We start from the raw sequence: 27854 nt of genomic DNA, 5'->3' as shown, positions 1-27854 counted from the left end.
TTTCGCGGTAGAATTTGCAGATACGGTAACACAAATTTCGGACTCGTGTGGACGTAACCCCTATCCGAAAAAAAAACAAAAAAACAACAAAACAAATTGCGGATACAAAAATTTCCGGATACGTGTGGACGGGGCCTCATCCACAGGGAAGACAGACTTTAAAGGTGCGAAACTCCACAGTTGATTCATGGACCCGCTAAATAGTTATGCCCAAATCTCGTAATATCATACAGTCATCAACATATTTAGTATCAAGTAATATAATTCCAACTATAATTTTATAATCACTTCAGCATCATCAACTTTTACCCGCCCCTTACAGCTTTTTTTAAAATACCTTTTTACAGTAGTTTTACAACAAAATTTGTCTGATGCAAAGGAAAATCTGGAACGGTGTTGGATTCTGGATTCTACTTCTTGGTAAGTTTGGAATTGTAAGTTTTTATAGAAATATACATGGATAGTTGAGAATTCAAGTTCCAGAACCCCTTACATCAGACTACAAAGAATATATGTCTACGGCCGTACTATGTTCAGCATGCAATAATAGTCTACAAACATAAAATGGACTTCAATTTGAAAGCTATTTTGTTTTTTTCAGTTTGATAATCATTTTAACTAACACTGAACTAATCTGCGTAGTCAAGATCATTAGGGACGGCGGTTGGGGAAGGAAATATGAGGGATGGGGCGAGGATGGACCTCCTTTCTTTCCCCTACTCCTCCCCTTGACCCAATAACGCAGGTTAATTCATATCTACTAATACCCCGTTCACACCACGCCTTGAAAAATGTTTAAAAGTTGTTTAATCAAACTAGTGATCGTTCACACTGCACTGTGCACACTGCTAACTAAACAAGTTTCAAACCTTGTTCAACTAATCTTCGTCGGGAAGGTAGTATTGATCCTGTTTAAAGATGGCGGCCAAACGACGAAGGACGTAGTTGGTGTGAACCGGGGTAGTATTGCATGCATGCATTAATTTTGTAAAATTAAGCAGGGCACTGCATCCAAAATCACTTGAAGATGGTGTGAGTGTGAGCCAAAACATCTGCTTATACTGTATATATTAATTGCAGACTTGATTAAAAATTGAAATGGTCCTAAAGTTAAATAAATAGAAAATAATAATAAAGAATGGTAAAACAACCAATGAATCTTCTCAGGATTGCGTCGAACTTAACCCAAATGCAAAAATCTTTTAGAAAATTCTTAAAAGACATTTAAAGTATTGGTTTTTTTTTCATGACACTTGAGACAAAATAGTCCACTACCGAGATATGCTTCGCTTGTCACACACGTACGAATTAAATGGATTCTTATCTCCTTTCACAAACACCAATTACTGTTCATTATGCACGAAGCCTCTCATTGAAACCTTTGTGCATGACAAGCGAAGCACCATTTCGGAAATAGTCTATTGTTTTGAACTTTTCTTTTCGTTTTTGCATCTAGTTTTGCCGTTCGTTTTGCCGGTACCATGCCGCAAGCAATCCAGAGAAAATCCCTCAAAATTTGTAACAAAATAATGTAGATATAAAAACATCTAAAAATTTGATTCTTAAACATGAGTTCGTCAACAGAAATTACAATTATTCTAAATGATTAATGGATTTATAGCCTATAATGAATTGATTTCGAAATTGATATATTACATATAAATCATTCAATTAATTAATGTCGTTAATTCGATTTTGCCAACCCCCCAGAATTTCAATACTTGTCAAAAATCCAAGTGTCAAATAAGTTCGCGATAATGCATTTATATATGCGATTAAGTATCAAAGGCTATGCAGTTTTTATAACTGCTGGGCTTATGCAGTTCAACAACGCAGTTTCTTGCTACCTGTCACGCTGTTTTGTTACGTTACAAAGTGCAACAAGATTGCGAGACAAGACTTTGGTATGTTGCCAGAAGATAGTCCTGTTTACGTTGGGCTTATGTTTTACCATTTCAGACCACGTGTCATTACCTATAGTATCATTACTTTGTTTATCGGTAACGCATCAGAAGACGCACGAGTAAAAAAGAATAATTTTCTCTAGGAAATGACACGTTGTCTGAAATGGGAAAACATAACACCCAAGGTAAACAGGTCTTTCACTCTTAGGCATCCCACATGGAGCCCAATCTGTCCTCAACACGAAGTACTCTTTTTAGAAATTAAAAGCAAACTGATGATAAGTCTTTCCGCATGGGATTATCGGGATCGGCAAAAATAATAAGCTTTGCGCATGCGTTGCCAATTTCAGTCCCACAATTCCACGAGAAAAGAGTTAGTCGCCAGTCTTAATTTGAACTTTCAAGGCAATTACACACGGCGATCTCTCGTCCATCTTGTCTCGCAAAAAAGACGTCGCAGGTTTCAAGAAAAAGACCATATTACGCCGGGAAAATTTTCTGCAACAAAAATTGGAAGTCAAAAATACAAATTGCGCGTGCTTATGGACACGTTAAAAAGCTCTTGTACGACAATCTGCAATGTCTTATGCGTAACAACTCGCAGGAGAAATCGTTGTGCGTGACACTTTAAACTAATGGGCTTCATTCTAGCATAGCTCCTTTAGGGTAACATAAACTAGCATGAAAAAACCCTTCAGTACACCGTTTTCTAAAAGGTGCGTGCGCATTCAACTTGACGGGCCACAAAACTGAAAAACACTAATTAAGTAAAATTGAGAAGCCAGTTTTATATTTAAAGAGGAGAATAATCGATTTTATGAATTCTTATCGGAAAAAAATCATAATCCAGGATAATACTCATCATAAAATTCCTGTTCTGGTATCGTGGCCGTCAATTTTTTAATTTGGATGCGCACGCAACCATGAGAAATCGGTCTATATTTAATACGCAACATACCTTATCTTATTATCACTTTTCCCAAACTATCCCAATTTAAAATTTATATTTGTTATACTGTCTAACTAATGAAATGTTCGCTTATGATATCGATCTTGGTTCGATTCCTGGAAACAACCTGAATTATAATAATTGATTTTTGCACGAAAAAGGACGAGCATTCGTTGTGAGCATGCGCAAATACATGGTCAATGGAAATTGAGTCGATCCCACATTTCTTGGACCAGCTTTCTACATACAAAGTCATCATAAAACCTACTCCTAGATTTTTCAAGATACAATATACATTGAAAAAACTTGCAAAGAAATAGTTCCAATGAAGCTAACTGATCAGCCCTAAGGGGTATTCACCGATGGTGCTGACATGCGCAGCGCCATAATGAACCTTGAAATTCCCTAAAGATAGACCATCATGCATTTCGTTAACATGCAAGAGGCTGGCCCTTTTTTTTTTGAATTTTTGAGGATCATGTGATGTCATAACCGCCATTTTGGATTAATGGTGCTGTAACCTCGCTATTTTTTAGCGCTAAAGCTGTAATTTATTTCAATCAAAATCCATATGTATTTATAACCACCACCACTCCCCATGCGGGGCTCTTCCCTGAGGTTCCCTCCACACGCACTACCACTACATTCTATGATATTGTACAGCCAGCTGTTTCAAAGAGCGAAAAACAAATTATAAGAGGTTACAGCAGTTGACTCCCATCCCTCCCCCGTCGTAAAACAAGGGCTAAGCCCGTGAAGGACTAGGCAAGAGTAATATTGCACACTGAGGTTGACTGGGTATAAGGAACAGAAGTTAGACATTGCAGAACTGGTTTAGAGGTTTTCACCAACCAATTGGGGGCTTCCACTTAAGATCACATGACCCTGAGAAAAGGAGCTAAACCGTGGAGGACTGGTCAAGAGACGTTCGTCACACAATTTATTTCAGTTTACATGGCCTATGATAGTCGAACTTTAAGGAAAGAAAAAAAGAATGCAATCATTCTAGATGGTTTGATTCTCCAGGATATTTATGATCTGACTTTGCCTTTGTGGTGAATCAGGTTTTGATCAGTCTTTAAGAGCGTCTGAGATTAAAAACCTACTATTTCTACGAATTATGATATTTTGCTTCGTACGAATGGGAAATCAAAATTCTATCGAATATTCCATTATATTATGTTTGTAGTCTTGTTATTATAGTTAAATAGTATAAAACCCAAAATGCACAAAGCACTAAACAGGTCACATGCTCTACCTCCGCCATATTGGATACCAAAAATGGACAAAGGAATGTTTCTTGTCAGGTGTGCATGGTTCACGTGATTTGTCAGTGTCTGTCTTTCAACAAAAACAAAAAATAAAACAAAACACACACAAAAACAAAAATGACCCCAAATAAGTCTTGCTTAGATATTTACGACTTCATGCCTCTTTGGTAAACCTTCTCTTAGCTCTATCTTCTCCATGCGATCACTGTCGGCTCGCGATAGGCTGCGTATTCTGTCGGAGAAGGAACCCTCTGCACGGCAGATCTTGTAGATAGCTACTCCTGGAATCCACAACATTGAAGCTAAAGCCATGACCCAGCCGACAAACTCTGCCCAAGGGGGGTACTGATAGGTACCGTACGAGACTCCTTTCCACTGTGCTATGCTCGCGAAAAATAGCACTGCAAAGAAAGGAGAATAAGAAAATGGTTTATTAATGGGTGAAAGAAATATAATACTGAGCGTCTATCATATTATCTGGACGGATTGATTTTGATTGGTAGTACAAGAATCCAGCTAGAGTCTTCATTACTACCCACCACACCAATACCACCGGCACACCAATACCACCACCAGCACACCAATACCACCACCAGCACACCAATACCACCACCAGCACACCAATACCACCACCAGCACACCAATACCACCACCAGCACACCAATACCACCACCAGCACACCAATACCACCAGCACACCAATACCACCACCATCATCCCAATTCCCATTACCACAATCATCACCAGCACCACACCAGTACCACCACCACACCAATACCACCACCACACCAATAAAACTACCACACCAATACCAACCACCACATCAATACCACCATCATCACCCCAATTCCCATTACCACAATCATCACCAGCACCAGCACCACACCAGTACCACTCTCACCAACATCAACATCAACACCACACCACCACCACCATTACCACAATCATCACCACTACCACCACCACCACTACCAACACCACCACCACTACCACCTTTAGTATTGTTGTTGTCAGTAATTATTACAAGCACTTACTAAGAATAACAGTAGGTGTGAAGTATTTCCATGCTAGCGGCCACCAGGCCCAGATCTTATATCCAATCATCAGCTCAATATCCTTCGCAAATCGGTCTGCGCCGTAGAACCAAGCGACCACCACCACTTCAAAGAAAGCCAAAAATACCAACGAGATGCCTCCGGACTGCCAGACGTAAAGATTCAGTATGAAGCCTCCACTCTGACAACAAAACAGAATATTACATTTTTACTGACTCAAAGTCGAGTCGGGAACCAAGGATAGCGTGGCGGTAGCACACTTGCCTCTCTGCTTTGGGGTCTCGAGTTCGATAGACGCTGACTAGCACCAACAGGTTGAACGTGACCCTACCTCCCCTAAAACGAGCAGCTATGTCAAAACGAAGGACAGAAGTTAAATGAGCGCCTCAACAGTTTTAACTCATAACAAAAACAGGAGAATTGGCATTAAATATAAAATCGAATGTTTTGCAAGGATTTTTATGTGAAAAACCGTCTAGAACTTACCAGCTTACCAACACTTTTCTCTTGCAAATCCTTATACAAATATTCCATTTTATATTTAAAGCCATTTGTCCTATAAGTCAACATTACGAGCTGAAACTTCGCTCTTTTACTAATATCCAGGCTCTCTTTGTGAGTTCGTTTTATTACTGATACTCGTTTTAAGGGGGTAGGGTCACGTGACGTGTCAGTGCAAAATATCTTTTCCTGGACTCTGTATCTCGTGTGAGTAGAGCTTATTATGTTTTTCATTTGATTCGAGTGTTTTTCTCCGTGTTCTCCGGTTTTCTCCGCAAAATGATACAAGCTAATTTCCAATTCAATCTGTGAATTCCCTGTGCCCTGACTTTGATCAGCCAAGAGGTTGTTTCAGGGTTTGATCTTCAAGTTAACCGTGCCCTGACTTTGATCAGCCAAGAGGTTGTTTCAGGGTTTGATCTTCAAGTTAACCGTGCCCTGACTTTGATCAGCCAAGAGGTTGTTTCAGGGTTTGATCTTCAAGTTAACCGTGCCCTGACTTTGATCAGCCAAGAGGTTGTTTCAGGGTTTGATCTTCAAGTTAACCGTGCCCTGACTTTGATCAGCCAAGAGGTTGTTTCAGGGTTTGATCTTCAAGTTAACCGTGCCCTGACTTTGATCAGCCAAGAGGTTGTTTCAGGGTTTGATCTGTGAGTTACCCATGCCCAGACTTTGATCAGCCAAGAGGTTGTTTCAGGGTTTGATCTGTGAGTTACCCATGCCCTGACTTTGATCAGCCCAGAGGTTGTTTCAGGGTTTGATCTGTGAGTTAGCTATACCTTGACTTTCATTAGCCCAGAGGTTGTTTCAGGGTTTGATCTGTGAGTTACCCATGCCCAGACTTTGATCAGCCCAGAGGTTGTTTCAGGGTTCGATCTGTGAGTTAGCCATGCCCTGACTTTGATCAGCCCAGAGGTTGTTTCAGGGTCCGATCTGTGAGTTAGCCATGCCCAGACTTTGATCAGCCCAGAGGTTGTTTCAGGGTTCGATCTTCAAGTTAGCCATGCCCTGACTTTGATAAGCCCAGAGGTTGTTTCAGGGTTCGATCTGTAAGTTAGCCGTGCCCTGACTTTGATCAGATGTTACAGGGTTCGATCTGCGAGTTAGCTATACCCTGACTTAGATTAGCCCAGAGGTTGTTTTAGGGTTTGATCTGTGAGTTAGCCGTGCCCTGACTTAGATAAGCCCAGAGGTTGTTTCAGGGTTTGATCTGTGAGTTAGCTATACCTTGACTTTCATTAGCCCAGAGGATGTTACAGGATTCGATCTGTGAGTTAGCCGTGCCCTGATTTAGAACAGCCCAGAGGATGTTACAGGGTTCGATAATTCAAAATGGAAGGAAGGAGTCTGCGTATGTTGCTTGTGTTCCAAGAGATGAAAGTGGGCCCTAATAATGACTAATGTCATGACAAACCTGCGAGACCATCGGCAAACCAAGGATAAAACAACAGAAGCACAAGAAGGCGATGAACAATTCCATGTGATTCTTAAGGTATTTACCATACTCGTCTCCCAGTCCTGTGGTGACTGCTTCAAACATGGCAAACTGAGTATCAAGACCCAGGGTGATCAACATGAAGAAGAAACAGATAGCCCAAAGTGGAGAGATTGGCATCTGCGCAATTCCTTCAGGGTAGACAACGAAGGCTAGACCCGGTCCTGAAGTAGCGACATCTTGTACTTCCTTTCCCAGTACCTCTGCCATGAAACCCAGAACGCTGAAGATGACCAAGCCAGCGAAGACGCTTGTGCTGCAGTTAATCAAGGAAACGATCATTGCGTCTCTGAAAGAAAATATGAATCATAAGGTAAGTGTTTAGATATTTCAAAAATTGCAGTCAGAATTCCAATCAATCAATCATTCCATCGAAGCTATCTCTGACTTGTGAATATTTTCTTAAACAGACGTTTCGGTCTAAACAATGATGTTTATCAGTTTAACTGAAGACGATTGCACGCGCGAGTTTTAAGGATCATATATACAGAAATTTCTATCTATAACACTCTAGCGCCATTGCGCAGGCTATAAGATCCTTACATCCATGATCCTTGGTCGTGGGAGCGATGTCGGAGCCCGACCCGCCATCATATGCCAGTAAGTTCTCTCTTGGGAATTTCTTATACCTGTATTCCTCTCTCCCAAAACTCATGTTCCAAAATTCATATTTCATCATAGAAGGAGTGCCACATATATTTACTGCTTCGCAAAATAAGGTGGTTCTACTTATTCTATTTATTGTACATAGTTAAAGAGGTTTAGCACCATCACGTGCGCAGGCCCATAATACAGCTTGGGAAACCTGTGGTTAGATAGTAGAACAATAAAATCCCTTTACCTTTGGGAATTTGAATTTTTTTTTTATCTAAAAGGTTGCATTGTTCCTGCCATCTAACATGGCTGCCGTCACGTGATGGTGCAAAACTTCTATTGGGCAAAATATCAAGATATTTGCAGCCGAATTATGCTGGCAAAAAGCGCGTGCCAAACAAAGTTAATACTTACTTGAAGCAGTTGTTATGGAACTTATTATAGCTTCCCATGGCAATCAGTGAGCCAAACCCGATGCCGAGCGAGTAGAAGATCTGTGTAGCCGCATCCACCCACACAATTGCATCGCCAAGCTTGGAAAAGTCTGGTTTGAGATAAAATATAAGACCTTTCGAAGCACCAGGGAGAGTTACACCGCGAATCAGGAGAATCACTAAGACGACGTAAGGAAAGGTGGCAGTAAAATAGACGACTTTTCCCGAGGACTTGATACCTTTCCATAAACAGAAGTAGACGAGAATCCAGGCAAGAAATAGGCACAGCACAAGTTGCCATCTCACTTCACCAAAATCATCAATTGAGTCAGTAATTCTCAGCACATAACGTTCCCAGAATTCCTTGCTCGGTGAAATGATATCCTTCGGGGTGACCGTGCAGTTGGAGGTGAAATTAGCTGCTACTGCTGCGCATGTCGTGTTGGTGTTATTGCCATTAGCAACGCCAGAGAGTTTTCCTCTTTGGCATTTGTCAGTGTTCCACGAATTGCCGCAGTTTTTCCAAGGTACTTCTGTGGTAAAGGACTCGTAAAGGTAGTACAGACACCATGCAATGATGACATTGTAATACACACAACATAAGAATGAGACTACCAACATGGCGAATCCTACACCTAAAAAAAAAAAAAAACAGCGATTAGCTACTGTCGTTCTACTCTAGCCGTGAACACTTGAGTTTGTCAACCAATCAGATTACGAATCGAAAACAATAGAATTCGAGTCACACGTATTGAAAGCTATTGAAGGAGATGAAGAGAAAGAAAGAATAAAAGTATTCTTACACAAATAAAAATAAATTAAAATAAACTCGAGTGCTGACGGTTAGAGTAGAACAACAGTAAGCCGACTAGTTATTCCTAGCTATTATATATGATTGTTCGTTTGAGAAAGAAAACATGGCGTCCATGTTGGTGGTATGAAAAATCGATAGGCCTCTTTACCTTGGGCTTAATGTTTTCCCGTTTCAAACCACGTGTCATTCCCTAGAGTACCATTTCTCTGTTTAACGGTAACACATGTGAGACACATGAATATGGATACAACTCAAACAAAGAATCTTATTTTCAAAAAAATGACACGTGGTCTGAAATGGGTGAAACACTACGCCCGAGCCCGAGGTCCATTGTTATATACCACCAACAAGGAGCGACAAAGATAGTCTCCTATAAAGCAGCCGCTATTAGTTGCTCGATGACACTTTAAGCGGCTGTGTAAAAAGAAGATTAGGAGAAAGAGTGTACATGTATCAAAATAGCGAAGACGACTAAATTAGTTAATTGGATTCTAAATATAAACCGGCCCTGAAAATCACATATTGTGTCATTTGCATTCTTTTCCATTTTCGTTCTAGTTCTTTTCTTGAATTATTAAAAAGCGATGCCAAAGATAAGACAAAGCAATTTACATTATTATTGTAGTTGTTGAGTTTAGTTGAAAAATGTTCGTGCTGGGATGCATGCAGTAAACCAGTGAGAAAGTTTCGAAAATGAAGACGTTTGATAGTGAAAAATCCTTTGTTTTCCATCGTGTATACAGTACTATTTAGCACTAATTAGTTCGTCCCTTTTTGAGGGTTTGTGTGTGTGTTTATATCGTTCAGAGAATAACAGTTTCATGCAGATTTGATTACGATTAATTATTTTCTTTTTTCTTGAAATGAACGCAAGCTACGCCATTAAATCAAGAATCTATCGAATTCTTGAGGGGAAAACGCGTTTTTCTCGTGTAGATAGTACACGAAATGCTTTATTTTAAGAAGCTTTCGTGACCAATTTCTTATCGCTATTTAATCAGACTCTTAAGATCGCGCAATAAAACACTTTGGTTCGAGAGCTGATGATAAGCAAAAAACGCAAAAAAAAAAACCCCAATAAAACAATAAAACACGCCTGGATTGACGTGAAGAAACCATGAGTAAACCAAGTCAGAAAACCGCAAAAATAACTTAGAAGATTGTGGGATAAAACACACACAAAATGAACTTAATGAGAGAAGAATGTAAGATTTTGCAAGACAAAATGCTGAAAAATTCCTTCATATTCTGCAAACCTTGTTTTTTTCCCTCAGTCCAAAAAAAAAAAATCACCTTTATTTGAAGATGCAATCGTTACTTGCATGTTTTTTTTTTACTAAGAAACAGATGAAGTGCTCTTCAAAGCGGAAGTTGCAGAGCTCTAAAAACATAACCCATCGCAAACGAGAACCTGAGATATTAAAATGCAGCAAGTTTGGTAATAAAAAGGTCTGTTTCCTATATTCTTTTGACTGCAGTCCATTGAAAAGTCAATGGTTCGAAGGCAGATATCTCGTTTATCACAGCTAATAAACAACGCCATGTTTTATTCACGTCTGGGTAAGACCTTTGAAAGTGCATAAGAGGCGTTTAGGCGAAAAATACAAACGTGGCTTTAAAAAAAAAAAAAAAGAGCTAAGAATACTAAGAAAAGTGACAACACCTACAGCTGTTGATAGAGAAGAAATGAAAACTTAAGTGTAAATGATACACAATCTATATTATTCAAAACCAAAGAAACGATTTCAATAGACCAAAGACCAACGAACACAAAGAACCTAATTAGATACAAATTATGATCAAAAACATCAGTAGTAACATCCAGACAAACTAATAAATCCACCCAGAGATTAACGATATTTTTTTCATATTATTGATGATTGTACATGACATAAAGTTTGATGAAATTATAAAGGACTTATTTAGAAGCTTTTTAATAAGTTATTTGGCACGAAATTATGCTTTTAAGCCCGCCGACGGAGACTCAAAGGACAAAAAATCTTAACATCGATTTAAATCGTATTTAGTTAAACTTTACTAAATTACTTTTTTTTTCATTTTTAATCGATTTTTTGCAACCCGTTTTATAGGCACTTATTGGCTGTTCTTGCAATAATATTTACCAAACTTTACGACCCAAAGTATCTGTAATATCGGAAATACGAAAAAGAATTTTAATCTTTAATAATTGGAGACCCAGTCGTTTCAAAGTTGCCGGCCAAGATTGGACATGAATATGAAATTCTAATATATAATTTATCAAGATCTGAAATTAAAATTTTATTAAACCTGGCTGTCCTAACTGTATTTGCCAGAAATATAAAAATAATTTGAATTAGCGTTTATGTTGGACTGTTCTTCCTTGGTAGTCTATTAGTTAGCCTATGATAGACTCATTCCATTTCGAAAGCGCACGAACGCCAGGCGCGCGTTGAAAATTTCATCAAAATCGCGAGTTTGAGAATTATAAGTATATTTAGAAGTGTGAAAACCATGAACTTCTGAAGAGAGTTTCTGTCAGTTCTAATGAGCCTATGAGCCGAAACTCTTGGAGTGTATTAACTGAGAACATTATTAATAAGATCAATATTCATGCGCTTCGTGAAGTATTTTGATTTTTATGGTTTGTCCATTTTGGAAGCTTGTTATAAGTCATTGAATTGCAAGAATGGAAGGAAGGAAGGAAGGAAGGAAGAACACATCCATATTAATGTTAGATTTTTTAAAATCTAGTGCTTAATGGTAGAGAAGAAAAGAATACTCAATAGGATGGCATGTGGTCTGAAAAAGATAAAGATTCTCTCTATCTTAAGTTTTTGAATTTTTCTCATGCCGTTCGAATAAGCAGATTTAATCTGTGTATCGATAGAAAACAGTTTGATAACTCTTCAAGCTTCACCTGGATAAGGACTTCATGCTGCATGTGGTCAAACCCTTGTAAAGCCGATGTTTACAACTACTAATAAAGCATTCGTAATACTCAGTTACAACAGTCAGGTAAAATAGAAAAATGCAGGGGAAAAAAACCTAGTGAATAAAAAGAGGCAAATTTCCTGAACGAAAAAAAAAAACGATCTTTGAATTATCCATGTTTTTTGTACATCACAGATAATGGTAAAATTTCTTCCAGAAACTTTGATGTATTTGACCAAAAATAACTATTAATTATTACTTCAAAAAAAGAAAAAAAAAGTTACATAAAAGGAACAACTAAGACGATGATTCTAGATGAACCATGGAAATTAAAAACATAACAATTTTTAGAGAAAAAAAATTAACAAAGAAGAGACTCTTTAAGAGAAGGGCCCTCTCTTTATCTTAGGTTCTGAAGAGCTACTTCAATAGTTCATTTTCATTCAGAGCAGATATATCATTTGGATCGTTTTTGCATCGTCTTGTCCGATTCTCCGCTTTCTAAAACGCTAAAACAGTTTGCTTTTTTTGGACCAAAAAGTGATATTTCCTCCACAGAAAAAACGAGGTTTCTTTAGACAGTTGTGAAAGGGCGCAATTTCTCATTATTATTATTATAAGTGAAATATTTATTGAATGTTTTGAATGTCAACATTCTAGTATCTCGTAAACATATTATAATTTCTAAGTCATATTTACACGCAAAAGTGTTTTCAGTCTTGCCTTCTAGTCATGATCATTAATGACAACAATGTATATACAATAAAGAAAGTACTACTAAAAAAAGACTTATTTATAGGTTATTTTATATAAATAGAAATATGATTTTGGATTTCCTAGTGCGGACATTAAATTTCATCTTTACGTTTCTTCGATGTTCCTTCACGCTAAATGGTATCTGATTATATTTTATTAAAATTGAAAATGGGATTTGAAGCATTTCGCTGTGTTTGGTGTCACGCGAATAGGAAATAGAAAAAGAAACATGCGACTAATTCAAAACTTATCAGTAAGTATGAGATTTTGTCAAGAAATGGGGGTCCCTTTGTGATTGAATGGAAGGAAGGAAGGAAGGAAGGAAGGAAGGAAGGAAGGAAGGGAAGAAGGAAGGAAGGAAACAAGGAAGGATGGAGGGAAGGAAGGAGGGAAGGAAGCAAGCAAGGAAGGAAGGAAGGAGGGAAGGAAGGAAAGAAGGAAGGATGGAGGGAAGGAAGGAAAGAAGGAAGGAAGGAAGGAAGGAGGGAAGGAAGGAGGGAAGGAAGGAGGGAAGGAAGGAAAGGAAGGAAGGAAGGAAGGAAACAAGGAAGGATGGAGGGAAGGAAGGAGGGAAGGAAGGAGGGAAGGAAGGAAGCAAGGAAGGAAGGAAGGAAGGAAGGAAGGAAAGAAGGAAGGAAGGAAGGGAAGAAGGAAGGAAGGAAACAAGGAAGGATGGAGGGAAGGAAGGAGGGAAGGAAGGAGGGAAGGAAGGAAGGAAGGAAGGAAGCAAGGAAGGAAGGAAGGAGGCAAGGAAGGAAAGAAGGAAGGAAGGAAGGAAGGAAGGAAGGAAGGAGGCAAGGAAGGAAGGAAAGAAGGAAGGAAGCAAGGAAGGAAGGAAGCAAGGAAGGAAGGAAGCAAGGAAGGAAGGAAGCAAGGAAGGATGGAGGGAAGGAAGGAGGGAAGGAGGGAAGGAAGGAAAGAAGGAAGGAAGGAAGCAAGGGAGGAAGCAAGGAAGCAAGGGAGGAAGCAAGGACAAAAGAATTACTATAAAAGCCAAATTACATCACCTATAACCAGCTTGAGATTAAAATACAAGCCAAGAAACTTAAATTAAGGAAAAATATAAATTAATTTTGGAGAAAGCTGAAGCACGATAAGGCAGAGCGAATAAAACCCACACAAACTGAGACATTTCAAAATCGAGCACGAAGCGCCGATAAAAACTCTGGACTGCATCAAGACGCAAGCAAGCAAGAAATAAAATATTATATTTGATCATATGGTCGGCTTGGTCGTGACGCTACTCATTGTACAATGTAATTATCATCGAGTTCTTGAGAAGGTTTTAGTGTAAGCTGTTAAAATTTTAAAGCCTTCAAAAATACTTTCTATGTAAATGCGACCGCAGTAAAACCGCATTGACAAGGAATTCGATTTTTTTTTCTTACAGAAGTGCGTTGCGTATATTATGAGACGTGCAAGTCGTGGGTGCCTTAATCTTGCCCACGGGTCTCAGCTTCGTCAATGGAAATAGATAATTTCATAGTAAAGATAAGATAAAAAATGATCGTTTTGAAACTTCTAGAGGTATAGTAAATAAAACGAAGAACAATGATTTTGTGACAAATAACATTGAACACAATGAAAAATAACAATGGAATTAATGTCGATGATAACCAAGATCGTTACAAGGAAAAAATACTACAACCAACCAAAAAGCGTTCAGCAAATTCGGAAATCCGGCGATGAAAAATCCATAACAAAAATAAATATTTTGTAATAAATTTCTTTTCTTGTACACAAGGCAGATTGATAAATCGAAATTTTTTTCTAGATACACTTGATCGAGATGAAGTACACAAGATAAATAATTAATCGTTTTCCGACAGCAGCTGAGAGAGAGTATAGATCTTTGCTACTATATTATAAATGCCTGTGTTTTAGATATTTTTAAAGACGTGAAATAAAACCTTTGAAAACAATGCTACGAGTATATAATTCGAATGAAAAATAATTCGCAAAATTTATAAAGTCGTGAGAAAATCGATAATTTTAAAGGATCGAAAAGTAAAGTGTTTTTTCCCCTCGTCTTTGAATTGAATTGAATTAAAATGACAAAAACAAAAACTGAAAACGCACAGCTTAGCCGGTTTTGGTAAAACAGTTCTCCAAGTTTCAGTCTAATAAGGCTCTTTAGAATCTATAGAGATTGGAAGAATGGCTAATTTACTCTAAAGTGGCGGCAAAGGTAGATTTTCGAGGACCAAAACCATGAATTTTGTATGAGAAGATACGAAAGAAAGTTTTCAGCACGTGTACATACAAGTTGTTAATCGTTTACTTGCTAAATACTTGAATTTTAGATTGCAACTATCGGAATTATGAATTAAGAAGTTGGTGAGGAGGGACTCATCTTCGACGGGATATGATATCCTAATGTGCTATAAACTTGTATCGGAATTCAATTAAATGACTATAGTTCGAAGAGAATAATTATTTACAAGAATTCAGGAAACGATTTGCTGGTAGATGTCTTAACTGATTCCGACTAGTTTTGAAGTATATTGGAATCAGGAAACATTTCTTAAGAAAATTGAAATCAAGAACGAAGACAGGAATGTCAGCTTGGGTGTCGGGAAGTTCACCTATAGCGAAATGTCTAATAAATATTATTCACAGTTATAAACGGTACCAAATACTACAATAACTATACACAATATTTGATTATTTACGAGGGCTTTGAATAATTCTAGCCGGAGGAGTATCAATGTTAGTGTTACCTTTAGCGAGAGGACAAATAGCGGCCCATGATGTTACTGGCCCAAGAGCGATGTACTGGCCAAGCGACAGCTCCATGAAGAAGAGAGGCATTCCACATAAGAATAACATGATCACGTACGGAACAAGGAAGGCACCGCCACCATTCTTGAAGCACAAGTACGGAAATCGCCACACATTTCCCAGACCAACAGCATAGCCAATGCAAGCCAGAAAGAATTCGACCTTTCTTCCCCATTGCTCTCGTCCTTCTTCAATCTCGACTTCAATTTTGACCTGTTCTTCGGGATTCTCCTCTTCCTCACCGACTGGGCAACCGTTGACCGTCATCTTGGTCTTTTCATCTGGCTCCATCTCTTGACCTTCAGAGTTGTCGTCCTAGAATACAAGTGATGAGAATTGGCATGGAGTTGATGTTTCAGTCAGTGTTAGAACCGGGTAAATAATGAACGTAGTACCGTAGTACTCTACACACCCGCCTAGTGCCTTATAGCGTGATAGCAGATGCTCTATCAATCACAAACTAGAGTACTGGCCGTTCATTCCGCGCCAAATCAAAGACCCTCATATTCATAGTCACAATAAAACACTTGTGTCCTCACATTGGTCGAATGAACTTCCAATGGATTGTTTCGTAAATATTAGTTGATTTAGGTAGTTTTCAGGTAGGTATTAGATAATTAACGGCGTAGGATAGGACAGGTGAAGCATAAGGAATCCCACCTATCAAGCTCTTTATCGTCATTCCAGTTTACTTCTTTTGTTCTGCATAATACGCGCTTTTTAGTGCTTAACGAGCTAAATAACCTTCTCATAGGATATTCAGAAAAGTTTCTCAGGATCTACGACTTCATTCATGATTCTATTCCACCAATAGCAAAAGGAACTTACATTTGGTTTCTTTCTTAAACATTGTCTCTCCAGGTACTAAACGCTTGAAAGAATAGTAGGGAGCAAGCATTTTAATCAATGAAAAAATCATGCTGACGGTTGATCAACCACCACGCGCAAGATTTCAAAACCATTTCAAGCAAAATAATAATAACTTTAATATTTATACTACGCATATTTAATCATAAATCATTTAATAAATAAATATATAAAAACTAGAATAAAAATATAAATACTGATTTAAATAGTGGATAAAAATTAGATCGTTACTTTCAAGAATGAATTTATGGAAGGCGGTTTTGAACAATAAAGGCGATCAGTCATGCAAAATGGAAGAAAATTATACAAACATCTAGATGCATTAATAATTAAAACGTACGCAATGCGTTTGATTACCATCACGATATGAAAATCGGTCTAAAATAAGTTTTTCTCTCTGTTATTTCTGGGTAAGGACTTAGTGTTATGTCATTAGAGTGTACTCATGCTAATTGATCACGAGAATTAAATCAGTAAATAGTCATTAAAGATATTGAAATTCTCATTCGGAAAACTAACAGAAAACTGATAAGTTACTAGGCAACAATCTATGATGGCGTCATACCAATACCAGAACCCCTTAGCACGTTTACTTTGGCTTAATTAATTAAAAAGGAATACATAAATAAAAGAATTAAAGGGAAAGAAAGAATGGAATAGTGGGAAGAAGAAGAAACTATGACCGTTGCTGGCATGCAGTTTCTGAAATGGGGGTGAAAATGGCAAAAAACATTATTTGTTGTGAATAGCCTCTTACCCCAACCCCTCCCTTACACAAAGTTAACTTGGCCGACTTTTTTAACTTGGTCGACTTTTTTTTAGTCGATTTTTAGCTTGGGATTAGACTCGCTACCAGTTCATCCGCCCAGAAAAATAAAAACAAAATGGCGGTGTTGCACCAGCTTTGGTTTTCCTAAATACAGGAATCACTCATCCCATTTTACCCTTATGATTTAAAGAGTTTGTATGGTATATATACTATAATAGAGTGCACTACACTGCACTACACTACACTGCACTGCATTACTCTGAACTAGACTGCACTAGACTGCACTATACTGCACTGCACTAGACTGCACTACACTGCATTACTCTGCACTAGACTGCACTGCACTACACTGCACTGAACTTCACTACACTACACTGCAATTCACCATTTTCCATACATCGGTTCGCTGGTCAAGCATGCGCCAAGGTACTTTCAAAGGATTATTCAAATTTGAACCTTGCAACCTTGACTGAATGCTTTGTATTTGACCAGTGAACCGATGTATGGAAAATGGTGAATAGGGTGCACTTTTTTCCAAAAGTTAATTTCCTGATGCAGTTTGATGTAGTCTGATGCAGTCTGATGTAGTGTAGTGCAGTGTAATGTAGTGCAGTGCAGTGTAGTGCAGTGTAGTGCAGTCTATTCAATATATCTAATGCCATTTCTCCTGTTTCGCTCATTATGATTTGAAACTCTGCCTCCCTACTAATGCCAAGATACTCTTTCCATTTCTGTTTTTTTGATTTTGGCAAAACTGCTCGTCTTAAAAACTAAAAGGATTTATTATGGCTATAATATGACAGCAGGTAAACCCGGAAAGCCAAACACTATGAACCAAAGATCACAATGAACATGAAAAAATGACGTAAGATGTTGCTATGACAACATCAGAACCCTTCTTATACCATCAAAAATGTTCATTCAAAAAATCATAACTCAGGAACCAAATGGTGAATTTTTTTAAAAACTGGAATATTTCAACTTTGTATCGTATTCTTCTATTTGACAAGAAAAGTACAAATTCTGTAAGAGGAAATTCGTAAAAATCAATAAAATTTGTTTGGAATAGTTCCCTCTTAGAGATTAAAAAACAATTCCTTAAGTTTTGAAAAACATAACTAAAGCCCCATGCAAAATTTGAAGAAATTTCACCGCAGAATTTTTGATTTTTTCAGTTTGAATATTAAAATTTATGAGTACAAAGATTTTCCTTTTGCAAGTTTTACATCATCAGACTTAGAGTGCGTGCGCTCAAGAAAAACAGTTTCCAGCCTCCTTTAGGGAGGAAGGGTCACGTGACCTGTTAGTGCAAGTCGTCTATTCATGACATGAAGCATGAGATAAGGGCAACAGCTGGTTTGAACATAGTTAATAGAGGGGAATGGTTAGGAAACCCTTTTGTTATTCTTGGTTTTCACCTACATCATCAAAATTTTTCCAAGGATTTATATAGGATTTATACAGGCTAAAAGAGTAGCCAAAACTATATATCTCAGTCAAAAATCTAGCTAAAAGAAGTCTTAGATATGAAGAAACAAGCAATTGATTATGCCCATAATTTAGTTGAAACGTATGGGTCTGCCATCTGGGTGTCTCATTGAGGGACACCTATATGGCGGCCAAATCAAGAAGGTTAAAAATAATGTTTATATTGCAAACATTTCAATTTTTCGATAACAATAATAGTAGAAATAAAGTTACCAATCATCTACTAACTTAAAAACTTATAAATGCGTGACAGAATTGTGTGACAGAATTGGACTCGCAAAAAATCTATAGCCAAACATCGATAATACGAAATTATTTTGGTAATACCTTTCTTATAATGCTATAAACAAAATTTCAAAAAACAGTTTTGTGAAGTGAATACTTTGCATGTTAGTTTTTTGATGAATCCACGTGAAAACCAAGTATAGGTCTTTGTTCATTTCAAGCGTGACCATGCACAATCCTTCACCATTGTTTTACCGGACCATTGTTGGTAATGGCTTAGTGAACAGACCAAAATCTTTCTTTTGGCTGCCAGTTCACGATACTTAAAGATTTATAAGAGATATTTGAATATTCCTAACAACAACCCCAAAGACAAAGTTTATGTTTACTTATTTTGCAATTTCGGATGAGCATAAATCAAACATTGTGCACGGTCAAGACCAGTTCAACATAAAAAGCGAACAAAGACCTGATAACAATAGGTTTCCTAACCATTCCCCTCTATTAACTATGGTTTGAACGTGTGAGTGTGTTTATGTGAGTGTTCTCGTGTCTCGTGAGTATTCCTGTCAGTCCTGCTGTAGCGAGAAATATAGACCCTTTTGATTAACGGGTATCGCAGTAAAGTTTCCAAATAACTATGTGGCATCGTAATGCTATAATATTGCACGAAAAGTACGAGTAGAGTGCAAACAATATATTCGTGAAAAACAAAGTACTAAATTGTTCAAAATAGTGCTAGTTAAACAAAAGAAAACAATATAATTAGCATAAAATACAGCGGTGTAAGTTAGTATTACTATATTTCAAGGATATATTGCTTGCACTCTAGTATATGAAAGTAAAATTCTATTTTCTACTCTGAATTGAGCTACATTTCGAAATATCCTGCTAATACATGAATAATATGAATAATATAATATATGAGACTACTTCTTTGATATTACCGTTTTCGACAAACAATACTGAAATATAAATAAACATGTGCGGGCAAAACTATAAAACGCATTGAAATTGTTTTCAGCGATGTTTATCTTGGATAGATGAAAAAAATGCCAATTTACTCGTACTTTGCTGTAATTTTACGGTGTTTTAAAAGCTAAAAAGATCTTAAACAATATTACCATATGCTTTTCATTTGGAAATAGCTAAACAATTTTCACAGGATTCAGTAAATCATAGTTCAAGTAAAATTGATGCAAATGGTTAGCTTAGTGTGGAGTGACAAAGGTCGACTCTATTGTAAACAATTGAGTGCTTCAACACGTGCGTTTGACTAATTAAAAATTATCTTTACCCTCTCCAAGAAGAAGCTTTTAACCATGTTGAATCTTTTCCTGACCAGTGGTACCTTCCTAAATCTGTCATAATGGCAAATAAGCACAAGTATGATTGATAAAGGGGGTTCATGATGTGATACCAACGATTGCTCTCGTTAGGTCCACCATTTTGTTACAAGACGACGACAGGAACTTGAATCCCTCTTAATATGCCTTGCCGTTTTGTGGCATGTACTTTCATTTTTAGTGCTCTAGAATTATTCAATTGCTTTCAATGCATGGATTCCGATCTCAATTGCGAGTCTTCGAGTCATTTACACGTTTTTATAACCGATTATTGAACGATCTCGGCATCAATGTCAAACACTTCAAATTTGTCATGTCGTCGACTGACTCATAGCAATGACTCGTCAATAAACTAAAAACATTGTCCACACTGAATACATGGATACTCCAGGAGACAATTCTGAGACAAGAACTGTGAGCTAAGATCGTACACAAACATTGAATAATTCTAAAAACTCACGTCTACCAGAACTGCTCTTTCGCTAGCCGTCCATATGGGTATGAAACTAACGACTGGACTGAGCATGCTCACATAAGTGTACCGGAAACGATAAACAAAAAAACTATTATGCAAAATAACTTGATTCAAACCGCCCTTCCTCGTGGATACTAGTTGCACTTTCCAAAGATTGGTCTTCCTGTACCCTCCTAATGCTGGTTTTAAAGTATTTTGCTCGATTTTATATTTTAAATACTCAATTTAACTGGTAAGATGATTAGTCGTCCTTTTATGAAGCGAATTCTGTGATGAATGAAAAATAAATTAACCTTTATTACGGCAACATTAATATCCAACACTTAGAAAAATACATATTTATAAGTCATTACTATATCTATTTATAAGTCATTTCTATATCTACTAAAAATAGAAAAAATAATTGTTTTTCAAAATGTTTAAATATATATGATGAATTATGTAAAATAATTAAATTATTGATATAAAGTTTTACATAATAAATTGGAAATTTCGAGATAATAATAAAAAAATCGTGTCAAAAGTGGTCACAGCAAAAATCATGGCAAAAAATAAAATAAAATAAAACAAATGTTGTCCAGATGAGATCAGACTAGAGATTTACCTTCATCGTTCAGATTGTTTAAGAGATTTTTAGTCAAAATAACCTGCCTATAATATGTTTTAATAAAGGCTAATATATTTCGATTCTACGATCGAGTTTTGCAGCCCGCATAATTTTTAGACACTAGTACGTAATTTGATCCGAAAGCACATGTTTTGGTAGAAATGTTTTTGCTACATGTGGTGGGTTTGAATACCTAAATACCACACCCGCTGTTATCTCTTGCACGCGACTACTTCACCCAGAGTATAGTTTCAAACACTAACAAGAAGTATAGATTCAAATACTAACAAGACCTACATCGAAGTTCGGTCGACGTCAATCAAGAATTTGGTTTGTTTTGTCTAGTTTTTGCCGGTGCTCGTTTGAAAAGTACGTAAAAAATTCTGCAACTCCATCACTAGCCTGCGTAGCTCGGCCCTAGGGGAGGGTGAGACAACACCATGAAAACACTTTAATTGACGTCAACCAAAGACCACAGGCAATCCAATATATTGTACAACATAAGGCTGTATGGATTTAGAATAGAGAAAATAATCACATGGCCTGTTAATTTTAGTTCTGGCGATATCTAAGGGATTGTGACAAATTTTGGATTTTTTTTCGAACTCAAATATGAAAACTCATGGCTATAAAATTTTAGGCCAAACTGAAATTATGCCTTAAAGCCGAGAACATGAAAAAAATTGTTAAAACATTTAATCAATAATATACCACCAGCGACTTTTTGATTCAGCTGGTTTTCGCTTATACAACGACCAAGTATTGAGTCCAAAAATTGTTTTAGTAAAAAAGACTCTAAACAAAAAAGATTTTTAATCAACGTGGTGGAATCAATATTGACAATATTTTCAAACGTTTTCGTCATAACATTTCTAGAATTTGAAATGATAGAATAAAGTATATTAAGTCGACCAGCAATTAAACTAAAACGTACAGAATTAAAACTAAAACAAAAATAAACTATACAACTACGACTAGAGAGTTATATGAGTGCCTTGAGTTACGAAGAGAAAAAAAAATAAAATAAAATAAAATAAACTGATGAAATAGAGTTGAGAGAAAAGCGGTTAAATATTATCACACAGGAACACACACCTGTAGATCTTCTCCAAACACAAAACGACATCAATTCAAACGGACAAATATAGGTAATACTAAGCAATTTTTCACGAATTTTACCCAACATATTTCTTTCCGTTGCAGAGTGACTCCAAAACCCCAAGTAAAGTTTGTTTGCCATGTCGTTGTTTTTTCTCTCTTGACGACCTGACGTTTTAGATACGATTCCTGGAGTCATTTTTAATTCAAAAGAGTCCTAGGCCGTACAGTTTGCGACAAAAAGTGTTATCTTAATTGCTAATAATTAGAATTATTCTCATAGACTAATTATATTCGTTCATTACCTTTAGACAACGAGTTGCTTTAAGGTGGCCGGACCCCCTCACGCTTGACCGCTATCTTTCACTTTTGGAACGCTGGTGCATAAACGTGTTTTATCCGATTGCAAATCTTTTTTGCACATAAGTCACATAAAGATTGAATTAATGTTTGATGTAATTTTTAGTGAGATCGGAAGTCATAACACGTGATTATGATGAAATATTTGTTTTCGTTTAGAAAATAATTTTAGCCTTGCAGAGCGTTCAACACTAAAATGCTTCGTACCACATAATTACATACTAAATGCCTCCATTTGTAGGGATTTTTGAAAAAATCTATCTAGCTAATTATGAGATATTTGAGATTATTTAAATATAGTGCGTAATCTACTTGAAAACTAAACAATGGATTTCATACGGCCGAAATTAATATTTCAGAGCTATATATTCACAAAAGTCATTGCTCGTTTAGTTTTACTCTGTATCTAGTTTTAAAAGGAACATTTTGAAGGTAATCGACTTTTGCGATTTTGTGAAAACGTATAGTGCAGAAGACGGGGTAAACATTTAATGCGCACTTTTTATCGCAGTTTTCTTGTCAATCCTACTAGATCTTCCATTATTTTAAAATTCGCTGATCATTTCTCTCAAAACTACGTCAGGATACAAGATAGAACTTAAACTAATATTACACAAAATTGCAAGACTATTGAACTCATTTAAAGCGATCTAAAGCGAATGAGAAATACAGAAAACATTGATCGTTTCATTGGTCTGATCTCGCTAATATCTCGGTAATACACAGTTTTTTTATTCAAACGTGGGACGTTTGTCACAACTGTGTATTACCATGCTTCGGAAGTAAATCGGAAAGCGGCCAAGCGAGATCAGACCGTGCATGGTGCGAAAGAATTTGGTGTTATGGTCATTAGCAAACAATAGAATTCCCAGAGCATCAAATCGTTAGGAAACGATCAATGTTTTCGTTATTTCTCGTTCGCTTTAGACAGCTTTAAATGAGTTCAATAGTCTTGCAATTTTGTGTAATATTATTTTAAGTTCTATCTTGTATCCTGACGTAGTTTTGAGAGAAATGATCAGCGAATTTTAGAATAATGGAAGATCTAGTAAGATTGACTAGAAAACGTCTGCGATGAAAAGTGCGCATCAAATGTTTATCCCGTCTACTGCACTATACGTTTTCACAAAACCGCATAAGTCGATTACTTTCAAAATGTTCCTTTTAAAACTAGATACAGAGTAAAACTAAACGAGCAATAACTTTTGTGAATATATAGCTCTGAAATATTAATTTCGGCCGTATGAAATCCATTTTTTAGTTTTGAAGTAGATTATGCACTATATTTAAATAATCTCAAATATCTCATAATTAGCTAGATAGATTTTTTCAAAAATCCCCACAAATGGAGGCATCCAGTATATAATTATGTGGTACGAAGCATTTTAGTGTTGAACGCTCTGCAAGGCTAAAATTATTTTCTAAACGAAAACAAATATTTCATCATAATCACGTGTTATAACGTCCGATCTCACTAAAAACTGCATCAAACATTAATCCAATCTTTATGTGACTTATGTGCAAAAAAGATTTGCAATCGGATAAAACACGTTTATGCACCAGCGTTCCAAAAGTGAAAGATAGCGGTCAAGCATGAGGGGGTCCAGCCACCTTAAGTCAAGCAGTCAGTGTTTGAAGACAAAAGGAGCATGGTCTAAAACATGGACTGGACTGGACCCGAGAAAACACGGACCGGACGTAGAAAACATGGACCGTGGTAGAAAATATAGAATACTAGAATCAATAACCGGCACGAATAGTTTTGCGTATGAAATGTATCTAAGAAGAAAAAAATTGCTACATTATGATGATCGTAATGATGAAAAGGTAAATTATACACCGTGAAAAGATGAAAAAACTTACTGACGTTTCGGACGCTAGTCCTTCGTCGGAGTAAAAGAGAAAGAAGTGGTAGAAAGGAGTGTATATATGATAGAATAAGATGATGATCGTAATTGTGACATACAGATAAGGTATCCAGATGCTTCTGACAACGAGTCCATATTTTCTACCACGGTCCATGTTTTCTACGTCCAATCCATGTTTTCCCGGGTCCAGTCCAGTCCATGTTCTAGACCGTGCCAAATAAAAACTCGGACTGAGACGTTTTAGGCGCTCGTTAGTTAAACATTAAGGTATTAATAGAAAGTCGTTAAATCTAATTGACGTGTAGTAGTGTTAAACGTTTTTACGGATTTGATGCATAAGTGCAAATGAAATATACTGCGAGCCTTAGTTTTGCAAACTTGTTTTGTTCTGTTCCTTTAGTCATTTGAGAGAGCATTGTTTATGAAAATAAGGCTGAACTGTAGCGAATAAGGTGAACGCAATTCGATTTAAATTTGAAAAACAAGGGTCGTGATTCTAATGGATTAGATGAAGTACTAACGCATATTGTAGTAGTCTGTGCTCATATTTATCTTCGATGTGTTTATCATGAGATTCCAAAACACTCGCTGATTGAATTGAAAATTTGATCACTTCAAACTTACCTTGAAGACTGCCATTTTTTGTTTGTATTATTCGTATTCCCGCTTACTAGTAAACGATACACCGCTCAAGTGACCACACATTACGAAGTAAGGGATACAACTAAAACATTAATAACTAAATAAATAAACATCACAGTCGTAATCGGCAAGTTCTTTGTCATGTTTTATCCTAGTTACGAAGGTTTCTGGAGTGTATACACCTTTCATCGAGGGATGTTATGAACTTTTTTAGATGAAATCTAAAAATTTTGCAAAGCTATTTTGAAATGTTGTTCTTGGTATATTGTGCTAGGAAAACAGCTCAAAAAGCAAAAACTATGAAAAATAGCGCTACAAAGTGTAGCATATGCATGATAGTACGATAGACAGACCACTAGAAACGTGTAGCATGCATAGTACGATAGACAGACCACTAGAAACATGTGTAGCATGCATAGTACGATAGACAGACCACTAGAAACATGTGTAACATGCATAGTACGATAGACAGACCAATAGAAACATGTGTAGCATGCATAGTACGATAGACAGACCACTAGAAGCACGTGTAGCATGCATGATATATATATTCTAATTTATTACAAAAATGACTGTTTATTTGCTCCAGGTTCGGATTCAACACAACGGTTATAGCATTTGAATCAAACTTTCTCTGAGGTTCGAACTTTAATTCAGTTTTCTTAGACGCCAATTTTTAGAGTTCAACAATTGAAGGTTAACTATTAAGAAGACACCAGACAAGGTCCCAATCTACTAGTGTGTCCGTGACTACTCTTGACAGAGGTACCACTGTTATTTAATAATTAATAATTGGGCAGATACATGTCGTTAAAAATCTAATAACCTAGATATTGCAGGAAAATATTTCAGTGCTTTTACAAGCCGCAAAAGCACTCTATGCGAGGCTGCTTGAACCATGTTTTCAGTCAGTGTTCTCTTACGTGCCCCGGGTTCCGTGTCCGATTACGCCTACGTAAGATCCTTCTTAAAAAACTCATACTTAAGCGATGAAAGGTCATAAGCAGTTTTGAACGGAAGCCCCAGTTCTGTATCAAATAATAAATATCTAACTTGTCATATATGCGCATTATTTATGAGAAACATTGCTTTTGGTGACACCTGATAATAGTTGTAAAACCACTCCAAATAGTAGACATAAGTCTAATCAACGTAAAGTAAAGTGCGTTCTCTTTTGTCTTTATCTTTCAACGATCTTTTATGGAGTACGAATTGTATACGTAATCGCTGTACTCCATGGCGTAGGTCTTTCAATACCGCGATCAGCATGCGCTCTCTTTTGCTTATGACCATTATTCAGCAATATTAATTTCGAATATTTTTGTTTTTGCAGTGAAGAGAATTTAAACCTAAGTTGTTATTATTATCATTTATTATTAAGTTAGCAAAAATACACTAGTTTTTAGAGTTTAAATGTACGTATGGAGGGAAAAAAAGCGAAAGCATTAATGACGCATTCGATGGTTGTTCAAGATGCTGTAAAGCCGATATATATTTGCCTTTTCTCGAAGTCAGACTCTAAAGCCTGACCAAAGACTTTGCAATCCTTGTCATCTGATGCAGATAAATGGACTAGCTTTGTATGATTTAATGGGTTACTACGCGATTAATAACAATAAACCAAATACGACTTACTTGCACGTGTGACTCAAGAAACGCTCACGAAAATATTTTGCTTAACTATAAATAATAAAAGACACTCACATACTTGATACTTTAGTCTGTCACGTTAAATTTGGCGCCTTCCAATCGGTCGGTCGATCGTTCCCTGGATCTGGATGTCGTCTTAGCGCGATTTGTTGACTCCTGCGAGACTCGAAATTCTTCGACAATAATGCCTTCGAACGATTACCGTGAGGGGTCTGGGAAAATCAAGAATTTCTTGATACTCAAGAGCTCTTGCTGGGAAGGTATTGAAAGATGTGCCTGGCTCCAAGAGTGTTTTAGCATCTTCCAAGACCGCATTTTGATTATTGCAGCGCAGTATGGGATGGATGCAACAAAGGTCTCGCAGATAAATTACAGAACCTTCAAATCATGCTGCGCGGATCATAACCTTCTCAAATTATGATGCACGAACGAATGATATATTTCGTAGTTTAGGCTGGGTACCCTTACAACAACAAAAGGCCTTTGCCAAATCACTAATGATGTTCAAAACTTTAAATAACCTGGCTCCAGATTATCTTTCCTCAAAATTTGTTGATGCGTAGCAAGGTAAACAAACACGATTTAAGAAACACAGAACGTAAGGTAGTTTGCCCCTGCCACGGACGAATTGCTTTAAAAAAAGCTTCTGTTATAGTGGTGGCTTTCTCTGGAACAGTCTATAACTAGAGTGAAAACAATTAATCCGTGAAACACTAATTACTAAATAGTACAAAATAGTGCTAATTAAACAATAGAAAACAATGGAATTTGCATGAAATTGTGCTATTTAGTATTACTAAAGTTTCACGGGTTTACTGTGGTCACTATTGTTTGCACTCTATATTCTTTGATATAATTGTAATTAATTAGTGATGATGTAATTTCTCCTGAAGGATCTACCGTGGATAAATAAAAGTTATCTATCTATTTATCCATCTATCTATCGAGGCAAATATGGGAGTGAAGGTAGAGAATAAGAGGGAATGGAGAAAA

The 27854-nt window shown here is 36.9% G+C and overlaps 1 protein-coding gene across 5 annotated transcripts; it reads right to left on the bottom strand.

The window, feature by feature from the left end:
* Positions 1–244: 244 nt before the first annotated feature.
* On the bottom strand, positions 245–27171 carry LOC116300583 (sodium- and chloride-dependent GABA transporter 1). 5 transcript variants are annotated; one of them, XM_031709468.2, is made up of 7 exons: positions 26920–27171; positions 20113–20176; positions 15406–15781; positions 8183–8837; positions 7094–7463; positions 5158–5359; positions 245–4525 (listed from the first exon to the last, which is right to left on the bottom strand). In XM_031709468.2, exons 2-7 carry the CDS (start codon positions 20137–20139, stop codon positions 4263–4265), a joined length of 1893 nt encoding a protein of 630 aa, XP_031565328.1. In that variant the 5' UTR covers positions 20140–20176; positions 26920–27171; the 3' UTR covers positions 245–4262. The 5 variants fall into 5 exon arrangements, with proteins under 5 accessions (XP_031565328.1, XP_031565327.1, XP_031565330.1 ...); XM_031709467.2 differs by lacking the exon at positions 26920–27171 and adding an exon at positions 20622–20712; XM_031709470.2 differs by lacking the exon at positions 20113–20176 and having other exon boundaries at positions 26916–27171.
* Between the last annotated feature and the right edge of the window lie 683 nt (positions 27172–27854).

The sequence above is a fragment of the Actinia tenebrosa genome, unplaced genomic scaffold, assembly GCF_029948245.1.
Source record: "Actinia tenebrosa isolate PJP-AT-01 unplaced genomic scaffold, QUT_ActTen_1.0 PGA_scaffold2__45_contigs__length_23673736, whole genome shotgun sequence".
NCBI lineage: Eukaryota > Metazoa > Cnidaria > Anthozoa > Actiniaria > Actiniidae > Actinia > Actinia tenebrosa.
This window is presented reverse-complemented; position numbering and strand designations above follow the sequence as displayed.

What these genes read in the sequence shown, in the direction of transcription:
- LOC116300583 (XM_031709468.2), bottom strand. Translation starts at nt 20,139, where the DNA reads ATGGTTAAAAGCTTCTTCTTGGAGAGG. An exon ending in TTCCATAACAACTGCTTCAA is followed by an intron (nt 7,464 to 8,182) that starts GTAAGTATTAAC and finishes ATTTTCTTTCAG; the next exon opens with AGACGCAATGATCGTTTCCT. An exon ending in GTTTGCCGATGGTCTCGCAG is followed by an intron (nt 5,360 to 7,093) that starts GTTTGTCATGAC and finishes TTTTGTTGTCAG; the next exon opens with AGTGGAGGCTTCATACTGAA.